General features: G+C 38.3%; 1 protein-coding gene across 1 annotated transcript; it reads left to right on the plus strand.

Annotated features, from left to right (window-relative positions):
- The first annotated feature begins 111 nt into the window (after positions 1-111).
- NSUN2 (NOP2/Sun RNA methyltransferase 2) lies at positions 112-19,038 on the plus strand. The gene is made up of 19 exons (XM_058039541.1): positions 112-204; positions 286-443; positions 598-702; positions 812-917; positions 1,520-1,591; positions 3,275-3,359; positions 4,143-4,335; positions 4,707-4,781; positions 5,828-5,958; positions 8,956-9,029; positions 12,005-12,135; positions 12,700-12,796; positions 13,911-14,086; positions 14,602-14,694; positions 15,080-15,215; positions 16,425-16,505; positions 16,726-16,864; positions 17,776-17,815; positions 18,481-19,038. The coding sequence occupies exons 1-19, from the start codon at positions 112-114 to the stop codon at positions 18,884-18,886; spliced, it is 2,391 nt and encodes a 796-aa protein (XP_057895524.1). The 3' UTR covers positions 18,887-19,038.
- Positions 19,039-19,973: the final 935 nt, after the last annotated feature.

Raw genomic sequence — 19,973 nt, forward strand, 5'->3', positions numbered from 1 at the left:
GCGGTCCCTCCGGCCGGCCGGGAGCGGGAGCAGGAGCCGGGAGCGGGGCGGGAGCGGCCGCTCTTCCTGACGGCGGGGCCGGTGGCGCGGCTCGGCCGCCGCCTGGCTGCCATGGGCCGCAGGGCGCGGGACCGCCGGCGGCAGCAGCAGCAGCAGCGGCAGGAGCGGGGTGGCGGCGGCGGCGGCGGCGGCGGGGACCAGGCGGTGAGAGCCGGGCCGGGGGAGGTGAAGCGGGGCGGGTAGCGCCGGGGCCGTCGGGCTGACGGCGGCGATGTTTTTCTTCAGGGCTGGGCCGGCGGCTACCCCGAGATCGTGAAGGAGAACGAGCTGTTCGAGCGGTACTACCGGGAGCTGGGCATCGTGCCCGCCGGAGAGTGGGACGCGTTCATGGCGGCGCTGCGGGAGCCGCTGCCCGCCACGCTGCGCATCACCGGCTACCGCAGGTACGGCTGGCGCTCCCGGAGCCCCGGCACACGGGGACGTGCCCCGCCGCGGCAGGGGGTGGGACTGCGCCGGCCTTAGGGCTCCTTCCAGCCCGGACCGTGCTGTGAGTCTGTGATTCTCCATCCGGTGTCCCTCCCGTGTCTCCCCATGCAGCCACGCCAGAGAGATTCTCCACTGCTTGAAGGAAAAGTACTTCCGAGAGCTGCAGGACCTGGAGGTGGACGGCCAAAAGGTCGAGATGCCGCAGTCGCTGAGCTGGTGAGTGATCTGGAGGCGAGATTAGACATTCTGCATGTTCCCACCAGCCAGCCTGGCTCATCCGTCTATTTCTTCTGCCTCTGTTCTTTTCCCATCTCTTTTCCACCAGGTATCCTGAAGAGTTAGCCTGGCACACTAACTTGAGTAGAAAAATCTTACGCAAGTCCCCACAACTGGAAAAGTTTCATCAGTTTCTGGTTAGCGAGACAGAATGTGTAAGTTTTGGATAGATCTTGATTTTTTTCTGGCATATTCTGAGCAATGTTTTATTGAAATAAATCATGAAAGATGGAGACTCTTTTTTCTCTCAGAATTTGAATAGCTCAGAAGAATCTGAATTTTGTGGTGCATCCAATGATTCTGGTGCATAACTGCAGCTACAAATATTTGCCTAAATTAATTGCAATTTTTTGCTGTTGTTGGGGATGTTAAAATGAGTCCCTGTAAAATGATCAGTTGCTGTTAGAAACCAAATGTTTAAACCTGGTAGAAAGTGCATGCATGGGCATGGCAGCACTTAAGTGATGGATGTTAGTCACTTGATTCGAGCCAGTTTCTCCTCTCTTTTGAGCAGAAACTGCACAATTAATACAATTGGAGCAAATATGCAATTATTAGAAATTATAATTGGGTGAGAAAGTGTGATTTTTTTTTTGTTAGATTCTAACAGAATTTAGTCCTAAGTTTATAGTAGTGTGTTTCTGACTCCTTTCTTATTTTAATACATAACAATTTAAAAGCTTTGTTGCAAAAGAAATGTATTCTTTCTTTTTATTTCTGGAATAAAAACAAATTGAATTTCTTTTTTCTTTTCAAGGGAAACATCAGTCGTCAGGAGGCTGTTAGTATGATCCCACCTCTGCTGCTTAATGTTAGCCCTCATCATAAGGTAAGTCTAGAATATAATGTGTACTAAAGTTTGTTCCCTGAAATTAGCTTAACTGAGCTACAAATCACAAGAGCAGTGTCAGGGCTGATACTCGGTTCTGTTTTGTGTTGGTACATTTCATGCTTTCTGCACATCAACAGCAACACTCAATTAATGTTCAGATCACAAAAACACTATCAGAGGAGCATCTCCTTTTTCAGCTGTGTAATACCCTGCAAAAAGCACTTTGATTTTAGGCAATTGGATAGTCTTATTTCCAAAGGGTGTGTTTAGCTGCATCTGAGTTATGTATTCTTGTTGCAACCTGCTTTTAAAGTAAGGTAACTGTTTTTAACTTCCTCTCTCCATCACACTGTGAACAGATGTAGTTTTCAAGATGCAAGTGATAATATTCCCTACCTCATAGATTTCACTCCTCTATGCCTTTTGAAGGAGCTGAAAATTTCTGCTCTATAAATAATCTGTTTGGTGAAATATTTTGGGTGAGCTGAAACATGCTGTTGGTGGTGGCTAAATGTAGGGTGCTAACTTTAACTGTAGTGTGTAAGGAATGCCCATGGTATTTTCTTAAGGCGTGCCATAGGAATGAGGATATCTGGTAGCAAACTTTCTGCTCTAATTTTGTGATGTTTTCATACTCTGTGTTTGTTTGCTGACTGAATCTGTCAGGCAGCCTCACTATCTTAATCTGTTAAATTAATGAGCTAGTTGCCTTGCTATCTCAAGCAGCCATGCTGTGTTCTTCTTTGTTAAATTTTCATGCTGTACCTTGAATTTTTATGTTTATCAAACTTGTAACATGTGTTTTAAAGACTAGTTTGTACACAATTGTTTTTATATCAGCTGTACTTAGCATTTGTAACTTTTCACCTTTTTCCTCCTACTTTTCACCCCAACCCAGTGTATGACAGCTATGGCTGTTTTATGTGAGGCAAGATCTATTAATCTCTTTTAAGTGAATAGTAAATTGAAAGTCTCGGTCCTGATGTGTCCCAGGTGTATTTTTATTTCTGTCTGGGATTGAACAGGTGGTGAACACATTCATCTTAATGTAAAACACAAATTGTGGGGATATTTTTGCACACACCTTACATTGTATATGAAAAGCTAGCAGTATAAAGGCTTTATGTTGAATGTTTGATTTGGGTGAGTGTTGCAGTGTTTTCCAAAAATGCATGTAAGATTTCATAAATCAGGCTAAGAATAGGTTTTTGTCTCTCTTGTGCCAAAACAGCAAATGTTTAATGATATAATGATGCCCTGACTTGTCTTTTAGGGCCTTTCATGGTCCTTAGTGCCTTAGTTTAGGAGCTGCTTGTTTGGACCAGAATTGCAGGTTACTTTTGCTTAGCTAGCATGTTCTGTATGTCACGTCTAACATGCTGATTCAGTCTTCCACAAGGATAAAATTAATTTCCGTTTCATTTTTAATCTATTTTTCCCATTTAATTTTCCCCCATCATCAGTTTACTGGACAGTTTTAGAGTATGTTTAGTTTTAGAGTATATTTAGCCTTGTATATTCTTCATCATTTTTTTGTACTTTGCTTTTTTCAAATTGGTGTTCAGAACAGTCATAATTCTACATATTCAAAAATACTTAATTTAAACAAGAACATAGTAAATTTCTCAATTACTGAAAAAGTACAAGGCAGGAATTTTAAAAATTTTCTTATATTTGTAGATTCTAGATATGTGTGCTGCTCCTGGATCTAAGACTGCACAGCTCATTGAAATGTTGCATGCAGACATGAATGTTCCCTTTCCCAGTAAGTCTGGAAAACTAAATACTTGTGACTTGAAATTTCTGCTTTTTCTTGTAGTAGATTGTTTTTAATGTCACAGATGAGTAACTGCATTTTACTACATACTGAATTCCCCAAGGGATTGTTATGAGATTAAAAGTGCACATTTGGAACTTCATGGACTTCCTTTGCTTGAAAAACAGACATGAATTATATGTATCTTTCAGTTCAAATTACAGTACATGTGATTAGAGCTTAATTCCTGTACATAAATCAGGTTTACTTAGTAGATGGCAGCCCATGAGCCTCTGTGCTTTCGTGGTATCCTGCAAACACTGGATTAAGCTGCTTTAGACTTAAAGAAATCGTGATATTTATCATTTTTGTAAACTTCAGAGTCTTTATTTTTGTTTAGATGCTCACAGAAGATACTGTCCCCTGACACTGTAGTTGTAGAGAATGTGTGGATTCTTTCTGCATTGTACTGAAACTTTGCTGATGTAGAGATTGTCTTTGGTGGCAGTGGGTTTTTTTCTATTTTAGAGGTTTTCATTTGAAAAGTTGAAGGACCCTTGGCTGTGTCTTACTGCCGCAAGGTGGGAGCTGAAACTCTTAAGACTGACACGTCAGTTAACTTTCAATTTGCTTTAAGTTATGCTCAGTAAGGGCTCCCCTGTTCATGAGCAGTCTTTTAAGTAAAAATCTCTAGTGAAAGGTTTACAGAACTTTCAGAGCTAAGGTAATAAACTATGTAAAATATTTATCTGTTGAATAGTAAAGCATTTTCCCACTGTTTTATGTTCCCAGGTGGTTTTGTAATTGCCAATGATGTTGACAACAAGCGCTGCTATTTGCTGGTTCATCAGGCTAAGAGATTAAACAGCCCATGCATCATGGTGGTAAATCATGATGCCTCCAGCATTCCTAACCTTCAATTAGACATTGATGGAAGAAAAGAGATCCTCTTCTATGACAGGATTTTATGTGATGTCCCCTGCAGGTACCTTGCATGTGAACTTGAATACATGGATTTTACTGCTTTAAGTGTAGTGATAAATTTTTTATGTTGCTGAATTGTGCCTTTTGAGTAGATTACTGAGTTAGGATGTATAGTTTGGAATGCTTTTTAAGTGTGGGGATACAGAATTGAGGTGAATTTTTTCATTCCAAGTGGTCCTTAAATTTGATCAGTTGAAGGGCTTCAAATTTTGAGCTTATGTTCAGAACAAAGGGAGTGAGGAAACAAAACAGAACAGTGTAGGAGAACTAGTTACAAGGGAGAGGGATTGCTATTATTGTGTTGCTGTAAATCACTGATATGGAAAGAGTCTTACACACAAATAATACAAATCTGTTTGACCTCTGTTGCAGTGGAGATGGAACCATGAGGAAAAACATTGATGTATGGAAGAAGTGGACAACACAAAACAGTTTGCAGCTCCATGGGTAAAAATGCTTATTGCACATCTGCACTTCTTTCATTTTTCTCTCCTTTTTCTATATCTTTAACATACATTCACATGTTAATATATGATGAAGTGAAGACTAGGAAGAGTCATTTTCCTCTCAAATCAAGAGCTTAGTCCTATTGAGAGGAAGTGTCGGGTTTCAGATGTGAGGAGGGGAAGCATGTGAATCTAAATTGCTTGTATTGTTACGAATAGCTGTCATGGAAATACTCATTTAATTGATTTAGACAGAATAGCTAATAAAATGCAACAAATCACTTGGTTAGTATTCTTGGCATTTAGGCAGGTAAAATACTGCTAGAAAATAACAGTAAGTTGTAAAATTTATTAGTGATATTTTAAAGTCTTTAGGATTTTAGAGATCATACACAGTTCAGTTACCAGAGATGGATTTATGTAAATTGATGGTGAATGAGTACTTAGCCTAGTGCAGGCACATGGTAAAATGTACTGATTGAAAAGATTAAAAAAATCAGAACATTTTACTGTGTATTTTTAACAAGCTGAGGATACCATTGGTTAGTGTGACTCAGCTGACCTATGACTTCTTGGCAACTCATTCATTATTGCAGGTCTCATTTTGGTTGGAAGTATGCAGGTAGGGTCTAAACTCACGGTCCAGCTCAGTGATACCTTTCTCAGAAGGCCACTGCTATGGTATCCATAATATTTGTAATAGTCAGATTACTCCTCATTTCTGAGAAGAGTCATATTTTCGGTGTTATTTTTCTAGAGTACTCCATAATAAAACCGATTAGGCACTAGAAAGAAAAAAATACCTTCAAAGTTATGCTGTGTTAGTGTTAATGTTGCTAATTGTTGCTTTAATGTAATAGGTGTCATTGTGAGTGTGTCTGCAGTATAGAGTGCACTAAGCTGACTTAGATCAGCACTGGCTATAATTTGTGTACAGCTGTAGAACTCCCCAAGTGCTGGCGTAGCCCATGGGGAGTTGTGTGTCTGCAGTAAAGCTGTTTGTGTGTTCCTGAATGATAGCTGGCTAGACCAAGGGTGTTCTGTTAGTTTGCAGTTGAGAATTGCAACCCGTGGTGTTGAGCAGCTGGCAGAAGGCGGGAGAATGGTGTATTCCACGTGTTCCTTGAATCCCATCGAAAATGAAGCTGTGATCGCATCTCTGCTGGAAAAGAGTCAAGGTGAGAATGTGAGCTTGAACAGAGTGGAAAACTTTTTTTTTTCTCCCTCAACCCAAAAAAGGCTATGTGTATGATGGTACTAGTGATAATCTTAGTGTGGGTAATACGCTGCTACTTTGCACAACTATGGAAATCTTTTTGTACCAATAGGATTTCATTAATGAGCAGCATCTCTTCTTAAATGTGAGTGAATCAGCTGCAAATACAAAACCTGAAGAGTTGTCTAAATGATACAGAAAGCACTTCTGCAGATCAGTGGCATTCAGTCTCTGTTATCTGGCTCTCACCAACTGCTTTCACTGTTTGGAATCTATGTCTGACATCTGTAATTCCTTTGGAAAACTCAGCGTAGAACATTGCTGCTGTGCACTACAGAAGTAAAAAGCCTGGAGTGTAGTTAAGCAGTTAGAGCAAAGTAATTGTACACCAATAGGTGGGAGTCACTGATACCTTTAGCATCCTTTGCCCCACATTTTGACAGGCTTGGATTTTTAATGTGTTTAAACTCATGGGATTTTTTTTTCATTTTTGGCTTGAATGTGAAGGCTGAGTTTACAAGAGGCGGAAAAACTGAGATGAGCTGAGAAGCTGCACTGCATCACTTTGTGACAGTAGGGTTCAGTAGCCCATTTAGTAGCTGGTGTATACTGGTTTTTTTCTGAATCCGTAACCTGAAATTTGGAAACATCTAATTGGATTTGGCATGGAAAGTTCCATAGACTTTTAAAAGTTGAGTCTTTTACAGAGCAGAAGCAGCTCTATTGCTCCTGGAGCTGCACTTACTCTGGAAGTTGGTAGCTTGTTTTGTGTAATGTTTGCTTTGTGCCAGTAGCTATTCTGGCCCCAAATTATGCATGAAATTTCATTGTCTTAGAATCAGCACTTTAGCTAAAGTGCTTGCAGGTTAATTCGGAATTGTCTATGTAATTTCTACTCTCACTCTTCTGTGCACTGGGGCAGCTTCGTCTTATGTCCTGTGTAGTGTTTGATCACTTCAATATAAGGAAGTCATTAAACTATTAGAGAGCATGCAAAGGAGGGCTTCAAAGATGATAAAGGGTTTACAGGAAAAGCCTGATGATGAGTGGCTGAGGTAACTTGTTCTGTTCAGCCTAGAGGAGACTGAGGGGACTCATTGCAGTCTGAAACTTCCTCATGAAGGGAAGAGGAAGGGCAGGTGACCAGTGACAAGACCCATGGGAATGGCCTGAAGTTGTGTCAGGGGAGGTTTACATTGGATATCAGGAAAGGTTTTTCACCCAGAGGGTGGCTGGGCACTGGAACAGGCTCCCCAGGCGAGTTGTCACAGCTCAGCAGAGTTCCAGAAGTGTTTGGACAATGCTCTCAGGCACATGGTGTGACTCTTGAGGTGTCCTGCAGAGGGCCTGAGTTGGACCCGATGGTCTTGGTGGGTCCAACCCAGCTTATTCTGTGAAAGGACATTTTTATTTAGAAGTAGTTTCTTTGGTAATCATAGACACGTTTCCAGTAAATTACAGTATGCTTGGCTTATTGAAGGCCATAGTAAGCAAGCATTAATTTTAACAGTGACAGGATTGGAAAGCATTAAGATCTAGTTGGGATAGGAACTCAAAAGCAGTAGGATGTGGAGGCCAGCAATTGCAGCACCTGGGGGAAATTGAGTGCTTTGAAGGAAGGACTGGCTATGATGTTGAGATGTAGTCTCTGCCCATGGAGGTATTTTGAAGCATACTTGGAGGCTGTGATGTGTCCCAGCAAGTGAATGTTATCCTTGGAGCTTGAACACAGGTGTAGCTTAGGAAGGCAGCAGTAAAGAGGCAGTGCAGTGGTCTGCAAGGGGCATTGTACCTCAAGAGTTAGTTCGGGTCAGTCCAGAAGGTTTGTTGGTAGTTGTAGCGGTGTTACCTTGCTGAAGCAGATGTGTGAAGATGAGAGATTGCTTTCCCCTTAGGCATGAGGGAGCAGGGAGAAGGCATTTTTGTACCATGTAGCAACTATTGGAAACTGTAGCACTTATGACAGACTCTTCAGCGCCTGATAAGTCTGAGGGAGTCTTGGGACAACAACTGAAGTCATGCTGTAGGGAGGCAGGAGTATTCAAAGGATGGATACAAAACATCAAGTGTAATCACATTTGAGACATCATTTTTGAATTTTTCTATGAATTCATCAATCTCCTTTTCATTTATTTAAAAGATTTACTTAAGCTGTCACTGTAAATGGTCATAGTCATGTAGGACAGGTTGATAAATTGTGTACGACACGAGGAAAAACATACCTGACTTAAATATCTTATGTATTTAGAGTCACAGAAAAGCAATGTTAAAAGTTATTATTTTCTAGGGAGACCACCAATCTAAGCAGTAAATTTTTATATAATTCCTTCCAGACTTTGGGCAGCTTGAAGATTTTATTCAGTAAATTAAGCTGTTGATGTTTCTTGCAGTAATTTGATATATTTTAGGCACATAGTCTTTTGTCATGTTAGTGTTAAACAGTTAGGAATTTTCCATTCCGTTTTAAAATTAACATTCTCTTTCCTCTCTCATTGGAATATATTGAGATTGTAAGTCCTTGAAATTAGAATATTGTAGGCATTTCAGAAGGCTTAGTTATACGAAAAGTTATTCCCTGAAAAATACTTAATCAGTGTAGTAAATCCAAATGCTGATGAGTAAATGAGAATAAGAACTTCAATGATTCCATTGCTTAGAACACTGATGTTTAATGATACAGGCTGTAGAGTATTTCTCTGTAGCTGCTACGAAAATATCTAACCATTATATTTTGGGTAATTTATGGTTACATCTTATGTAGTTGTTATTAACAGTTCTTCTCACCTTCTTTGTTAATGTAAGTGGTAGAAGTTGTATAGCATTTTATTTCTTGAAAGTTTTAAATGGTACTATTCATAAAATGGCTTAAAACTTTAAGGAAAACTGCTTTTATAAAAGTCAATTGGCAACATAACTCTTAAATTCTGTTTTCAAAACGTTTATGTTCTTGGGATTTCAGGTGCCTTAGAACTTGCTGATGTCTCTTCTGAGTTACCAGGTTTGAAGAGGATGCCAGGAATTACAAAATGGAAGGTACTTAACCTGATATTTTTGTGAAGTTCTTGGTCTGTGGTAGAGTGTTAAATTAGGGAACTTCTGAAGTGTAACATGTCACAAAATTAGGTTGAGCTGCATTAATGGCAGAGATTTGATGTTTAGGGGAGAGAGCCAAGCTGAAAGTCTTTGCAAGGGTAGGTTCTTTACTCCTCATCTCTAGGTTTCTTTCCTCTGTCTCCTATACTTTCTTGCTACAATTCCCTATTGTGTTGTGTGTATGTGGCCTGTAGATGGCAACATAATTTCAGCCACTTTTAATGTTAGCCATCCATCTCTGTCTTCAGAGTCCGTGAATGTAAGATTCTGCAGTGCTTCAGCTGATCCATTTATTTCATTTGGAAGTAAAAGCTGTGAAATTGTTTCTGCAAATAAGCTGTAAAGCCTGCAGTGATAGGACTAACCCTAGAATAGTAAGAGCATCCTGTATTTTGTTCCAGGCCTTAAATTTTTTCAGTTTTGGAAACAAACTAATAGGGAGGGGCAAAAACCCCAAAGCTGCTTCAGCTTGCTGTCAAGAGTATAGTCAAGAATAGTAGAAGGCCATTGTGGTAGTGGGGAAAGATACTTATTAAATTTTAGTTACAAGTGTGTGCCTTTGCAATGCCATTGGGTCTTCTGTCTTACCATCTCACTAGTCTCTTGCAATGCCAGGTAGGTTTATGCCTGTGTACAGGCTAATGAACAAGATGCAGGGAATAAAGATTTGTATATGTTCTGCCACTGGAAATGCAGCTTAGAAACTAGTTGATTTATTTCTTCTTACAGTTCCTAAAGTTTACACTGTATACTTTTACTTGAAGAATAAATGTAATGCATAACTGTGGCTCTGTGATTTTAATTTTACCTTTTTTTGCTACTCCATAAAGGCACTATATATATATTTATATAATGATCACTAATGTATATTCTATTCCCTGTAGCGTGTATTTCTCTGTTTGCAGTTGAAATATAAATCTCCCTAATAGGTTTTAAAAACTAGTCTGATAAAATGTGTTGAAAGTTTGCCAGATTTTTTTCAGACCTGATTTGCTGCTACTGTATATTTTCATGCCTCACTGGCTAGCATGTCACTATGGATGTATTTGCTTACTTTGCTGCTGTTTTTACTTGGTGTAGTCTTTTGTTCCCTGGTGCAGAATTTGTTTTCTAGGAGCTCTGTGATTGATTGCATTGAATATTCCTGAACATCAGTTGACTGTAAATCTCTGGGAACAGCAAAATCAAAAATAAGGTTTTGTTCAAAAGACACTTTGGTGCTTGGAAATAGCATTCAGTACTCCCTCCTTGAGCCAGATGATGAGTGAACTCCAGTGAATTATTTTGGGCTTGAAGGAAGACACCTTTTTCACTCCAGATTTGGTCATCTGTTCCTGCAACGCTTTTACTCTTCCTTCTGCTCTAGCAGGTGGTCAGTAAAATGTGCAATAGAGAAGAGTTCAGAGTGTTCTTTGGTGCTTTGTCGTTCTACCAGTCACACCAACTTACCAGTTAGGCTGGTAAACCAAAACTGAACAGCACAGGACAGATACGCAGTTTTTCTGGTAAAACGAAAATAATTTTTTTTTAGACTTTGGTTATTTATCAGTCCTATTGTTGATTTTTCTCAAGCTTGAGTCATGACTTCCAAAGAAGAGCTGTTCAGAAGTACAGTCTGTCTTGTCTCCATCTAGCACTATGAAATGTAGCATATTTTGACTTGAAATACTAATTCTGAAAGTACAGTAATTTCTATTTCAGGAAATGTAGAAAGGCACAAGGTGTGATCTGATCAGTGTCTGAGAAGTGCCAGACTTCATGATGCTGAAATCTGCATTTCAAAGTTCTTAGTGAAATTGTAGTCTAGATAAATGTTTCATTTCAGTTTCCACTAGAGCACTTGATTAAACTTTCAAGACAGTCAGTGAGATGCATGAAACTGCTTCACCAAATTTGCCAGTCCTGACGTTGCCATCACTGCAGCTGCTTTACTTTGTTGCCTTCACAACAAAAATGTGGTTAATTCATTTCAGTGATTAATTTTATGCATTTGCCCTGTGCATCCCCATTTGGGACCCTTCTTACAGCTTTAGCATCCAGTACAAAACCAGGCATCTAGGGCTCTGAAGTCAAATTTTCCCTGGCTTATTTTTTCACTTTGGTGTCCTTGCTTGAAAAGCATTCAGAATGCCTTCCTGTAAGAGTTATGGCTCTAACCTTCTGCTTGTATCTTAAGAGTTCATCAAAAGCTTTGACCCTTAGCCAGACTGAGGTGATGTTATGTCTACACAGTGTCTTAGAGCGGATCTGTAGATAAGTTTTGAGTTATAAGTAAAGGTACAGGCGCTAGAAAATTCATGGAGATGTTTCTTCAGCAGCTCTCCACAAACACATCTCTGTCAGTGACTTGTATATATCCGTGTCATGCAGCTTTCTGCCTACCAAGCTGTTGTGTTGCACTCCTGCATATTTCTTATGTAATGAAATTGGGATTCTTCAGTTTTGATCTTTGCTAGACTGCAGTAGCTCTTTTCCCTTGTATACTGCTTGGAAACTGCCTATAACACAGTGCTTTACAGCCAATCTCATGGGAAAAAAGGAGCAGTGTCTTAAATCTGATGACTTCCTCATCTTACATGTTCTACCACTGTCCTTCCACTGGATTTTGGTGGTTCACATGTTTTAGCAGGTTAACAGAAATCTTTGCAGTTGATTCAGCATCAATCTGCACTTTGTATGCTTTTTTTTAGAAGCATGTGAAGTGGAGCAAAGAGCTGCAGCTGGCAAGAATCTCCTACTCTGAAGCACACACGTACAATGCACAAAGAAACAATACACTTTAAAGAACTTAATTTTCTGTACCAGAGAATAACTTCTTTATTTGGTGTCTGAACCTTGGTTTGCAAGTATTTTAATTAAAACTTATAAAATAGTGACCTATATTCTTCACTGTATTTATATTTACCCCTTTGAAGGTGATGCTGAAAGATGGGCAGTGGTTTGAGGAGTGGAAAGACGTGCCTTCAAATAGACAAACACAAATACGCCCTACTATGTTTCCAGTGAAAGATGAAGAGAAGCTAAAGGCAATGAATCTGGAGCGCTGGTAGGTTTCCCCAAAGTAAATCTTAGGAGGATTTGATGTCACATGTATGGTTGTGGGTAAATTATAATTAGGTCAGATTAGGAATGTGTAGGTTTGAGTATATTTTGATTGCTTCGTATGTAATGGCAGTACACAATATTTTAACTCCAGTGGATCAGGAGAAGTTACTGCAAGTTGCGTAAAAGGAATAAGTGCTCACGTGAAAAGGTCAAATTCTTCGCATCCAATAGAGATAAACAGTCAGAATTACTGAAAAAGTATGCAAAACTGTAACATATTCACAGTGTGACTTACTTGCTTTTAAAGGCTTTCCACAGCTATTCTAAAAATATTGTTTAGAAATGAGTCATTAAAGTTCAAGTTTGAACAGTGAATGAATGTGTTGCGTTGATGCAAGTAATTTTGCCACAATGCTCTATTTAGATGCTATTTCTAGTTTGATAAATTAAATCTGCACAATCCTACTTATCCTGAAAGTAAGTATAAATGTGAGCCTTCTAGTGTTTTGTGATTATGAATGCAGCAATGAATGTGCTGCAACATTTTTTTTTATTTTCTCTCTAGTCTTAGGATATTGCCACATCACCAGAACACAGGTGGCTTCTTTGTGGCTGTCTTAATAAAAAAGTCTCCAATGCCATGGAATAAACGTCAGCCTAAGGTAACTTCCTTTAAATTATCTAAAATGTAAATTGCTAGTAATGTTTCAGGCTTTGATTTTGAGTTTGCACATAATAGAAGACATACTATAACTGTTCTGTATCTGCCCTTTAGTTATAGTTCAGTGTGTCAATTAAAAATAAATTCCTAAATCCATGAAGTACCGAACAAGTGCTTATGAAAAAAGCATGAAAACTTTTAAAATAAAAAAAAAAATTTAAAAGAAAGGGGATTTTGAAATGGTAGTAAAATAACAAGCTAAATCTTGACCCTAAAATTAAGGCTTTGAAAGAATTACAGAAGATTATGTTGGATAGCTAAAGCTGTCACTTCCTTCAGCTGTGTGTGGTCTCCTGCTAAAAGGCTTTTTTCTGCTGTGTTGTAAGCTAATTCTGATGTCAGTTTATCTCACTCTGTGGCTGGTTGCTCAGGAGTGATTCACTAGCAGATTAGCAGATCAGCAGCACAGGGAATGGATGTAAAACTGTTTGGAGCAGCAGCTTCAGCCATCTGACTTTAATCCATTTGTTGTCAATTGTCTTTAAAACCCTGTCAACACGGTTTTAAGTTGATGTGATTTATTTGATCTCTTAGATTGTCATGTCTGTGAGAACTTCTGTTGTGAATCCCTTTTAGGTGTTTATTTGATTTGCTTCATTAGAACAACTTATGAGTAAAATGTATGTGGCAATAGAGAAGCAGCATTTATTCAGAAGTAAGCACCCTCCAAATAGTTTTATGATGTTCTAAGTTAAAACATCATAGCACTCTTACAGAATGTGTGCAGCAGCAGGATGCATGTGTCATTTTGAGTGTTAGGAGGAAAACAGCAGATCCTGTTTTAAAAATCTGAGGGCTTGAATGTGATTTTGTAGATGGTACAGAAATAGCTTTCTTGGACAGTTGGTATGAAACTGTCCAGATCAGTACTGGAGGTAAATGCAATTTATAGTGGTATCTTGATCTAGTAATCAGATTAACTCCCTGAATGGATCTGTTTAAGCACTTGCATACAAATTGACAGGAATTAGGCACATACAAAGAGAACATAGGTGCCTTCTGTTACAAGCTGGATACTACTTTTGCTTTTTTGAAAATACTCTAATTTGAAATAGGTTCATCAGAAATTACCACAAAGAACAGGAGATACTGAAGTGACAGCAGCTAATTCAGGTAATGGTTCTGACTGTATTATTGAAGAACCAACACTTCCTGAAAATGAAGAGTCTAAGAAAATCAAAGAATTGCAGAATTTGGACACTGAGCAGAGTAAAAAGGAAGGAGTATGCGGGTAAGGACCATGTCTAAGTATTTGTCCGTGACAGCTCTGCAGTTCCTGAGTATTCTATAGTTCTTTTGTAATTTAGAAGTCAATCAAAAAAATTAATGAATTCATTCAGTTGTCTTGCATTTCCACGTTTTCTGTCTTGTCTGTGTTCCATTCAGCAAGTTTGGAAAATAACCAGTTTTCTTATTAGCATTTGTTAAGTCTGTTAATACTTTCTTCTCTGTTAAGGGAAAAAATACTTTCAGAAGTTGGAAGATATGTATTGCCTTCACAATCATTCCATCAGAAATCTCTGTTTACTTGTTTTTGTGCACTCTGTTTCCAAGCACTGCTTGACTTCCTTATTTTAACAAGTTAAACTGTGTGTAGTGTGAGTGAAGCACAAGAAAATGCCAGTATTCTCTTTGGCATACTGTTTTTACAATAAGCCAAGCGTTGACTAAATGAACTGAATATACTGGTTTTAAAGCAAGTGAAATTTTAGTGTAATTTACAATGCAATGTTATTTCCTTTTTAGACCTCCACCATCTAAAAAAATGAAGTTGTTTGGTTTTAAAGAAGACCCCTTTGTGTTTCTCCCTGAAGATGATCCATTGTTCATTCCTATCCAGTAAGAAAAAAGATGTGTCTGTTTTGGCAGTAAGGTTCCTGTTAGTTCAGGGATGTTAATAGTTCAAGTTTGGTTCATTACAAAGGATGGGTCTCGTTGGTCTTGCATAACAGCTTTTGCCTGACTTTGCACCAGGGCCCCCTTCTCCTCAACACTTAAATGAAAATAGCCAACTCGAGTTTGCACTGGAAATTTTCCAGTGTGTCTCAGTGTCTATAACAGCTTGTCTTTTCTGATGTCATGCAGCTTAGAAAGTCTAATCTTTGTGTTCTGAAGCCAAAGTGCTAAGTGCTTGCAGAGATAGCTGGAGGAAATGGGCTAAACCATGCATTTTGAGTATGTGATTTTATTGCTCAGTTAATCAAAACAAGTATTATGGTCACAGGAAGTTTTATGCATTGGACCCATCATTTCCCAAGATGAATTTACTGACTCGAACTCAAGAAGGAAAAAAGAGGCAGCTGTACATGGTTTCTAAGGAGCTAAGGAATGTGCTTCTGAACAATAGTGAGAAGATGAAGGTATGGTTCTAAGCATCAGTGTATGTCTCCTTGAACTTGCCAAGTGTACTGTTTACATAGAGGATTAGCCCTCTGACAGGCTGTATTTTTTTAAAGTCTAGATTAATGTTTCCTCTCTGTCCCTCCTGTGTTAGAGATGAAAAGTTGACTCTGAGAGGAAAATAACATTCTCTGAGATGAAAATCAGTACATATTTGGTGGGTGAAAGAGAACTTAAAAGTAGAGAGAGGGAATATGTGTGCTGTGTGTGTGCCAGCATTTTTATGTAGTCTTCAAGTAACTTTACATGTTTACATTGACAATGTTCTATTTATCACTCCCTTAATTATAAAAGTATTAAGAGCTTTGAAAGCCAAGCAAAAAGATAAGTTCAGCTGAGTTATTTACTGGCTGTGTTACACAAGGATATTTTTTTAAAGTAATTTTAACAATTAAACATTTTGAAAGTTCATTAAGCTGAGTGATAATGGGATAATAAGTAGTTTTTTTGAGAATAGAGGGAATTTTTTTTTATGATTCCCTGTGGAAAATGTCTTGCAAATGCTAAAGATTTGTCTCAAAAAAGTCATTGTGTAATTTAGGTTGGAATGAGGTTATGTAGTCCAGCTTCCTTCCTACATCAAACAGAGCTAACTTCAAAGCTAGATCAGATACATTCTGGGGCCTCATCCAGTCAAGTCTTGAAAATTTTTGAGGATAGTCAGTAGATCTTTGCAACAAATCTTTGAGATGGGTAAAAATTATTCTTTTATCCCCTATGCAGGAAATGGCTACATAACTGACAAAATTTTAAGAAACTGTGCATTATGTTAGGTAGTGAGGCTTTGAGTACCACAAGGAATAGACAGTGTCCAAATAGTAATCACTTGAACATTTTTGAAATCCTGTCCTTGATTGACTTTCCCAGAATCACACAGAAAATTCTTACTCAAACTAAAATTAAAATTTGATATTATTAGTTTGTTGCCCTCTTTAAAACTGCCCTTCCTTACACTGTTCAGTTTTCAATATGAAAAGGAATAAGAGGCACTTTATATTGAGGGAGCACCACATTTTTGTAGCAGGAGTTCCTTTTTCCCTTGAATAAGTTTTCACATTAATTCAGTATTCAGTGGAAATAAACTTTTAGTTGAAGAGGAACAAACAAGTTCAGAATGGTAATTTAGAATTTATGCTCCCTACTGATGTTTATTGGTTTGCTGTTTGCAGGTTATCAACACAGGGATAAAAGTCTGGTCTCGCAACAGTGATGGTGAACAGTTTGGATGTGCATTCAGATTAGCACAAGAGGTAATTGCATAGCACTGTGCTCTCAAAGGAGATACTTTGGTTTCCTCGAGAGCCTCATGAGACAGCTGGCATTAACTTTGTCAGATTAATGGTAATTGACATTTTCAGTATGGTTTAGAATTTTGTTTCTGGTATTAGGTAAAGTGCGTACTGTTTTAACATTTTTACTTCAGAAATCAGTGGTTAAATTTTGAAACAATTGTCTTTATTTATTAAACAGGGCATTTATACTCTGTACCCATTCATTCATGCAAGGATTATAAATGTCTGCATAGAAGATGTCAAAATTCTGCTAACCCAGGAAAATCCATTCTTAAGCAAATTTAGCAGTGAAACACAGAAGAAAGTCAAAGATATGGGTAAGCCTACTAATTTTGCTGTCACAAAATTATTTTTCTTCTTTGCACAGAAGGCTATAAAATCCTGTAGCATAAATTGTGTTTCCTAAAAATTTGGACTAAATTTATCTTAAATATACTTGTTAGGTAAGTAAGCATTACTGAAAGCCAGTGTGCTGCTAGAAATTGTAGTCCTTTCTGATTGCAGCCTCTAAGGTTTTTGAGCTTTAGAGAACAGAAGAATTGCCAAACCTTTGACTTCTGCAAAGTAGTGCTGTGAGGCAGCATTTAAAATATCTGATGAACAAAGATTTTATTTGTGCTTCTGGTTTTTCTACTTGTTAATGCTCCAGTTGAAACTGTTTGTCATCTGCAATTGCTTGTCATGACCTTATGTATCAAATATAGTTCCTCAGATTTGATTTTCTTTTATATGGGAAGCGATGTCTACTCGTATTAAACTTTTAATTTCCTCTACACTGGATGCTTAAAGATATGAAAATTGGTTTTCAGCCTTTTGCTATTGTTTTATTTACAATTCATTGCTGATCCTTGTACTTCCATGTTTGATGTTACAAAATGGGAAGAAAAAATCTTCTGAAGTTTGGTCTGGCATACTCTTATGTTCATTTTAATTAATTAAAAGTTTTGTGCTAGATTCACTGAGTGACTTAATCCACTGTGTGGATTTTGTATTTTAATTTGTTTGTTTGAGATTTTGGAGGAGCCAATTGCATCTGTGACTATGTAAATACTTTGGTTTGAAAAAAAAGGGAATAAAATCTGGTATTGTTCAGCGTATTGATGTGGATAACTGTTAACCATGTCATGCTCTGTGTTTGTCTAAAAACTTGTTTTCTTGAACATTTCCAGATTACAGTCATTGTATCATTGTAGCAAGTAACACATCTGTTTTGTTTTGTTCCCTGTAGCGATGGGAAGTATAGTTCTGAAGTACGACCCAGACCCTGAGTAAGTAGATGTGTTGCTTTCCATTTATGCACTCCTAAGACCTGGACAAGAATTTATTTTCACTCAGCAAAAACAAAAGTAGAGGCATAGAGGTGCAGTGAGGAAAACAGTAAAGCCATATAGGATACAGAGAATAAGACAGGAAAAGAAGCTGTCTTGTCTGTGAATTCTTAGAGCAAGCATAGAATTTGGCTTCATAAAGAAGAGCTGGTAGTTGTGCCAGAGATCAACAGATCTGCAGAATCTGCATGTGATTTCTTTCTTTGTTTCCCAGTAAAGTCCAGCATTTGGAATGGAAAAAGTTACTTTTTATTGTTCCTTTTTGTGGATAAAGTAACTTTTGTGGACAAAACTCTTAAGAATTTTCTAAATGTAACCTTTTATTTTGCTGTTCCTTGCATTAGTTTTCAACCCAGAGCCAGGAAATTATTTTGCTTGTTGCAAAAACTGAACAGCATCGAGTTTCTGAGTTTTTGGCTTGCATGCTTGCTTGTAGACAAGCAGGTGTCTGTGTAGGTGTTGAAGTTAAGAACAATGTACTTTCATCTTCTGTGAATAGTTACAAAATGCATTCAGTGTTAGCACAGAATTGGTGTATGGTTATAAAATGAAGTTCTGAAGGTGAACTTTCTCATAATTGACTGAACTTAACTGCTTGTTTGTAGAAAACCTCATGATCTTCAGTGTCCAATAGTGCTGTGTGGTTGGCAAGGGAAGACATCACTGCGTGCCTTTGTGCCCAAGAATGAGAGACTTCATTACCTGAGGATGATGGGAGTTGAAGTGTTTAAAGCAAAGAGGAAAGAGGAGGACTTGGAAGACAAAACTGAGGAAGAAGTTCAACACAGACTGGTGCAAGCAGAGGAAAAAATGGATGTGGAAGATAAAGAACATGATTTAGTCCCAAAAATGGAAGCAGAAATAGGTGAAGAGTCTTCCCAGAGTCCTGTCAAAAGCAGTGCTATGGAAATAGAAAATAAAATTGAGGATTTAGATCAATCTAGTAAAAATGCCGACAGTCATGTAAGCCAGGAAGGCAAAGACACGGATGCGAGTAATGTGAAAGATTAGGTTTCTTTCTGTATTACTTGGCAGCTTCCATGAGGCTCACATCCAGACTTTTGCTTTTAGCATGAAACTGTATTTTAAAATTTGGTCAGAATGGGATGTTCTTCTTTTAAAGTTTCACCTATTTTATATTTTAAATGAAAGCTATAAAGAGATTTCTCTTCAAGTGTGTCTTCTTTTCACCATTTTAAATTCCTTTTTATTGGTGGGTTTGTGTGTCTGTTGCTGGCAACAGACCAGGCACCAGTAAAATCTCAAGTCTTTATTTTTAATGCAAGAGTGGTATGCACAAATGCACTGCACGTGTGTCACTGGTCAAAAATTCCTTCAGAAGAAAAACCTAGGGTTCCATTCAAAGCACATAGATTCCAAAAACATTTTTTCTCCCATGATTGCTTACCCCACCTACCACCCAATCTGGTTACTGTTGATAACTGCAGGTTCTTTAAAGGGTAAGAGAATCAGTGTATCCATACATGGGCACATGCAGGATCTGTGACTGACAACCTGGTGCATGGTTATTCAGAAGAAAACCATGTCCAGCATCCTGGGGAAAAAAAAGAATGCACTTTATCAGAAACTGATGTCTGAGGTTCTTCTTTAGCGTGATTAATTGCTTGACAGACTGAGCTAGTAATTCCTGTTAACTAGACCTTCAGGTGTGCTGAGTGTGCCTCAGACTCCTGTCTTGAAATGTGCCTGGAAAGAGTCTGTGACCATCACTGAAATCTGCTGTGGTCATCTGTTCCTCTGTCAGTTCTAGTGAGAGTCATCTCTAATTTTTGTAAGATAACTTGTTTATAGCTGAAATAATAGTTTAAAAGAAAAAGCATAGTGGTATATATGTTTTTCTATAGTAGATGTTTAAAAGGTAATTTAGGTCTAGAAGGGTAATTTATTTAATCTGACTTGAAAAAAAGTTAGCTACCTCAGAGACTTGGAATATAAATTCTGTCCTTTGTGGCTTAGTTTCAGCAGTGCTCTCTCTGTACTTCTGTCAAGTTGTCTGAAAGGAAAATGACTAGCAGTACGAGGTATTGTCCTCTAGGACCATAGTGATGCAGATACTTGTTATGCTTGTCAAGCAGAA

The sequence above is a fragment of the Melospiza georgiana genome, chromosome 1 (genome assembly GCF_028018845.1).
Source record: "Melospiza georgiana isolate bMelGeo1 chromosome 1, bMelGeo1.pri, whole genome shotgun sequence".
NCBI classification, from domain to species: domain Eukaryota; kingdom Metazoa; phylum Chordata; class Aves; order Passeriformes; family Passerellidae; genus Melospiza; species Melospiza georgiana.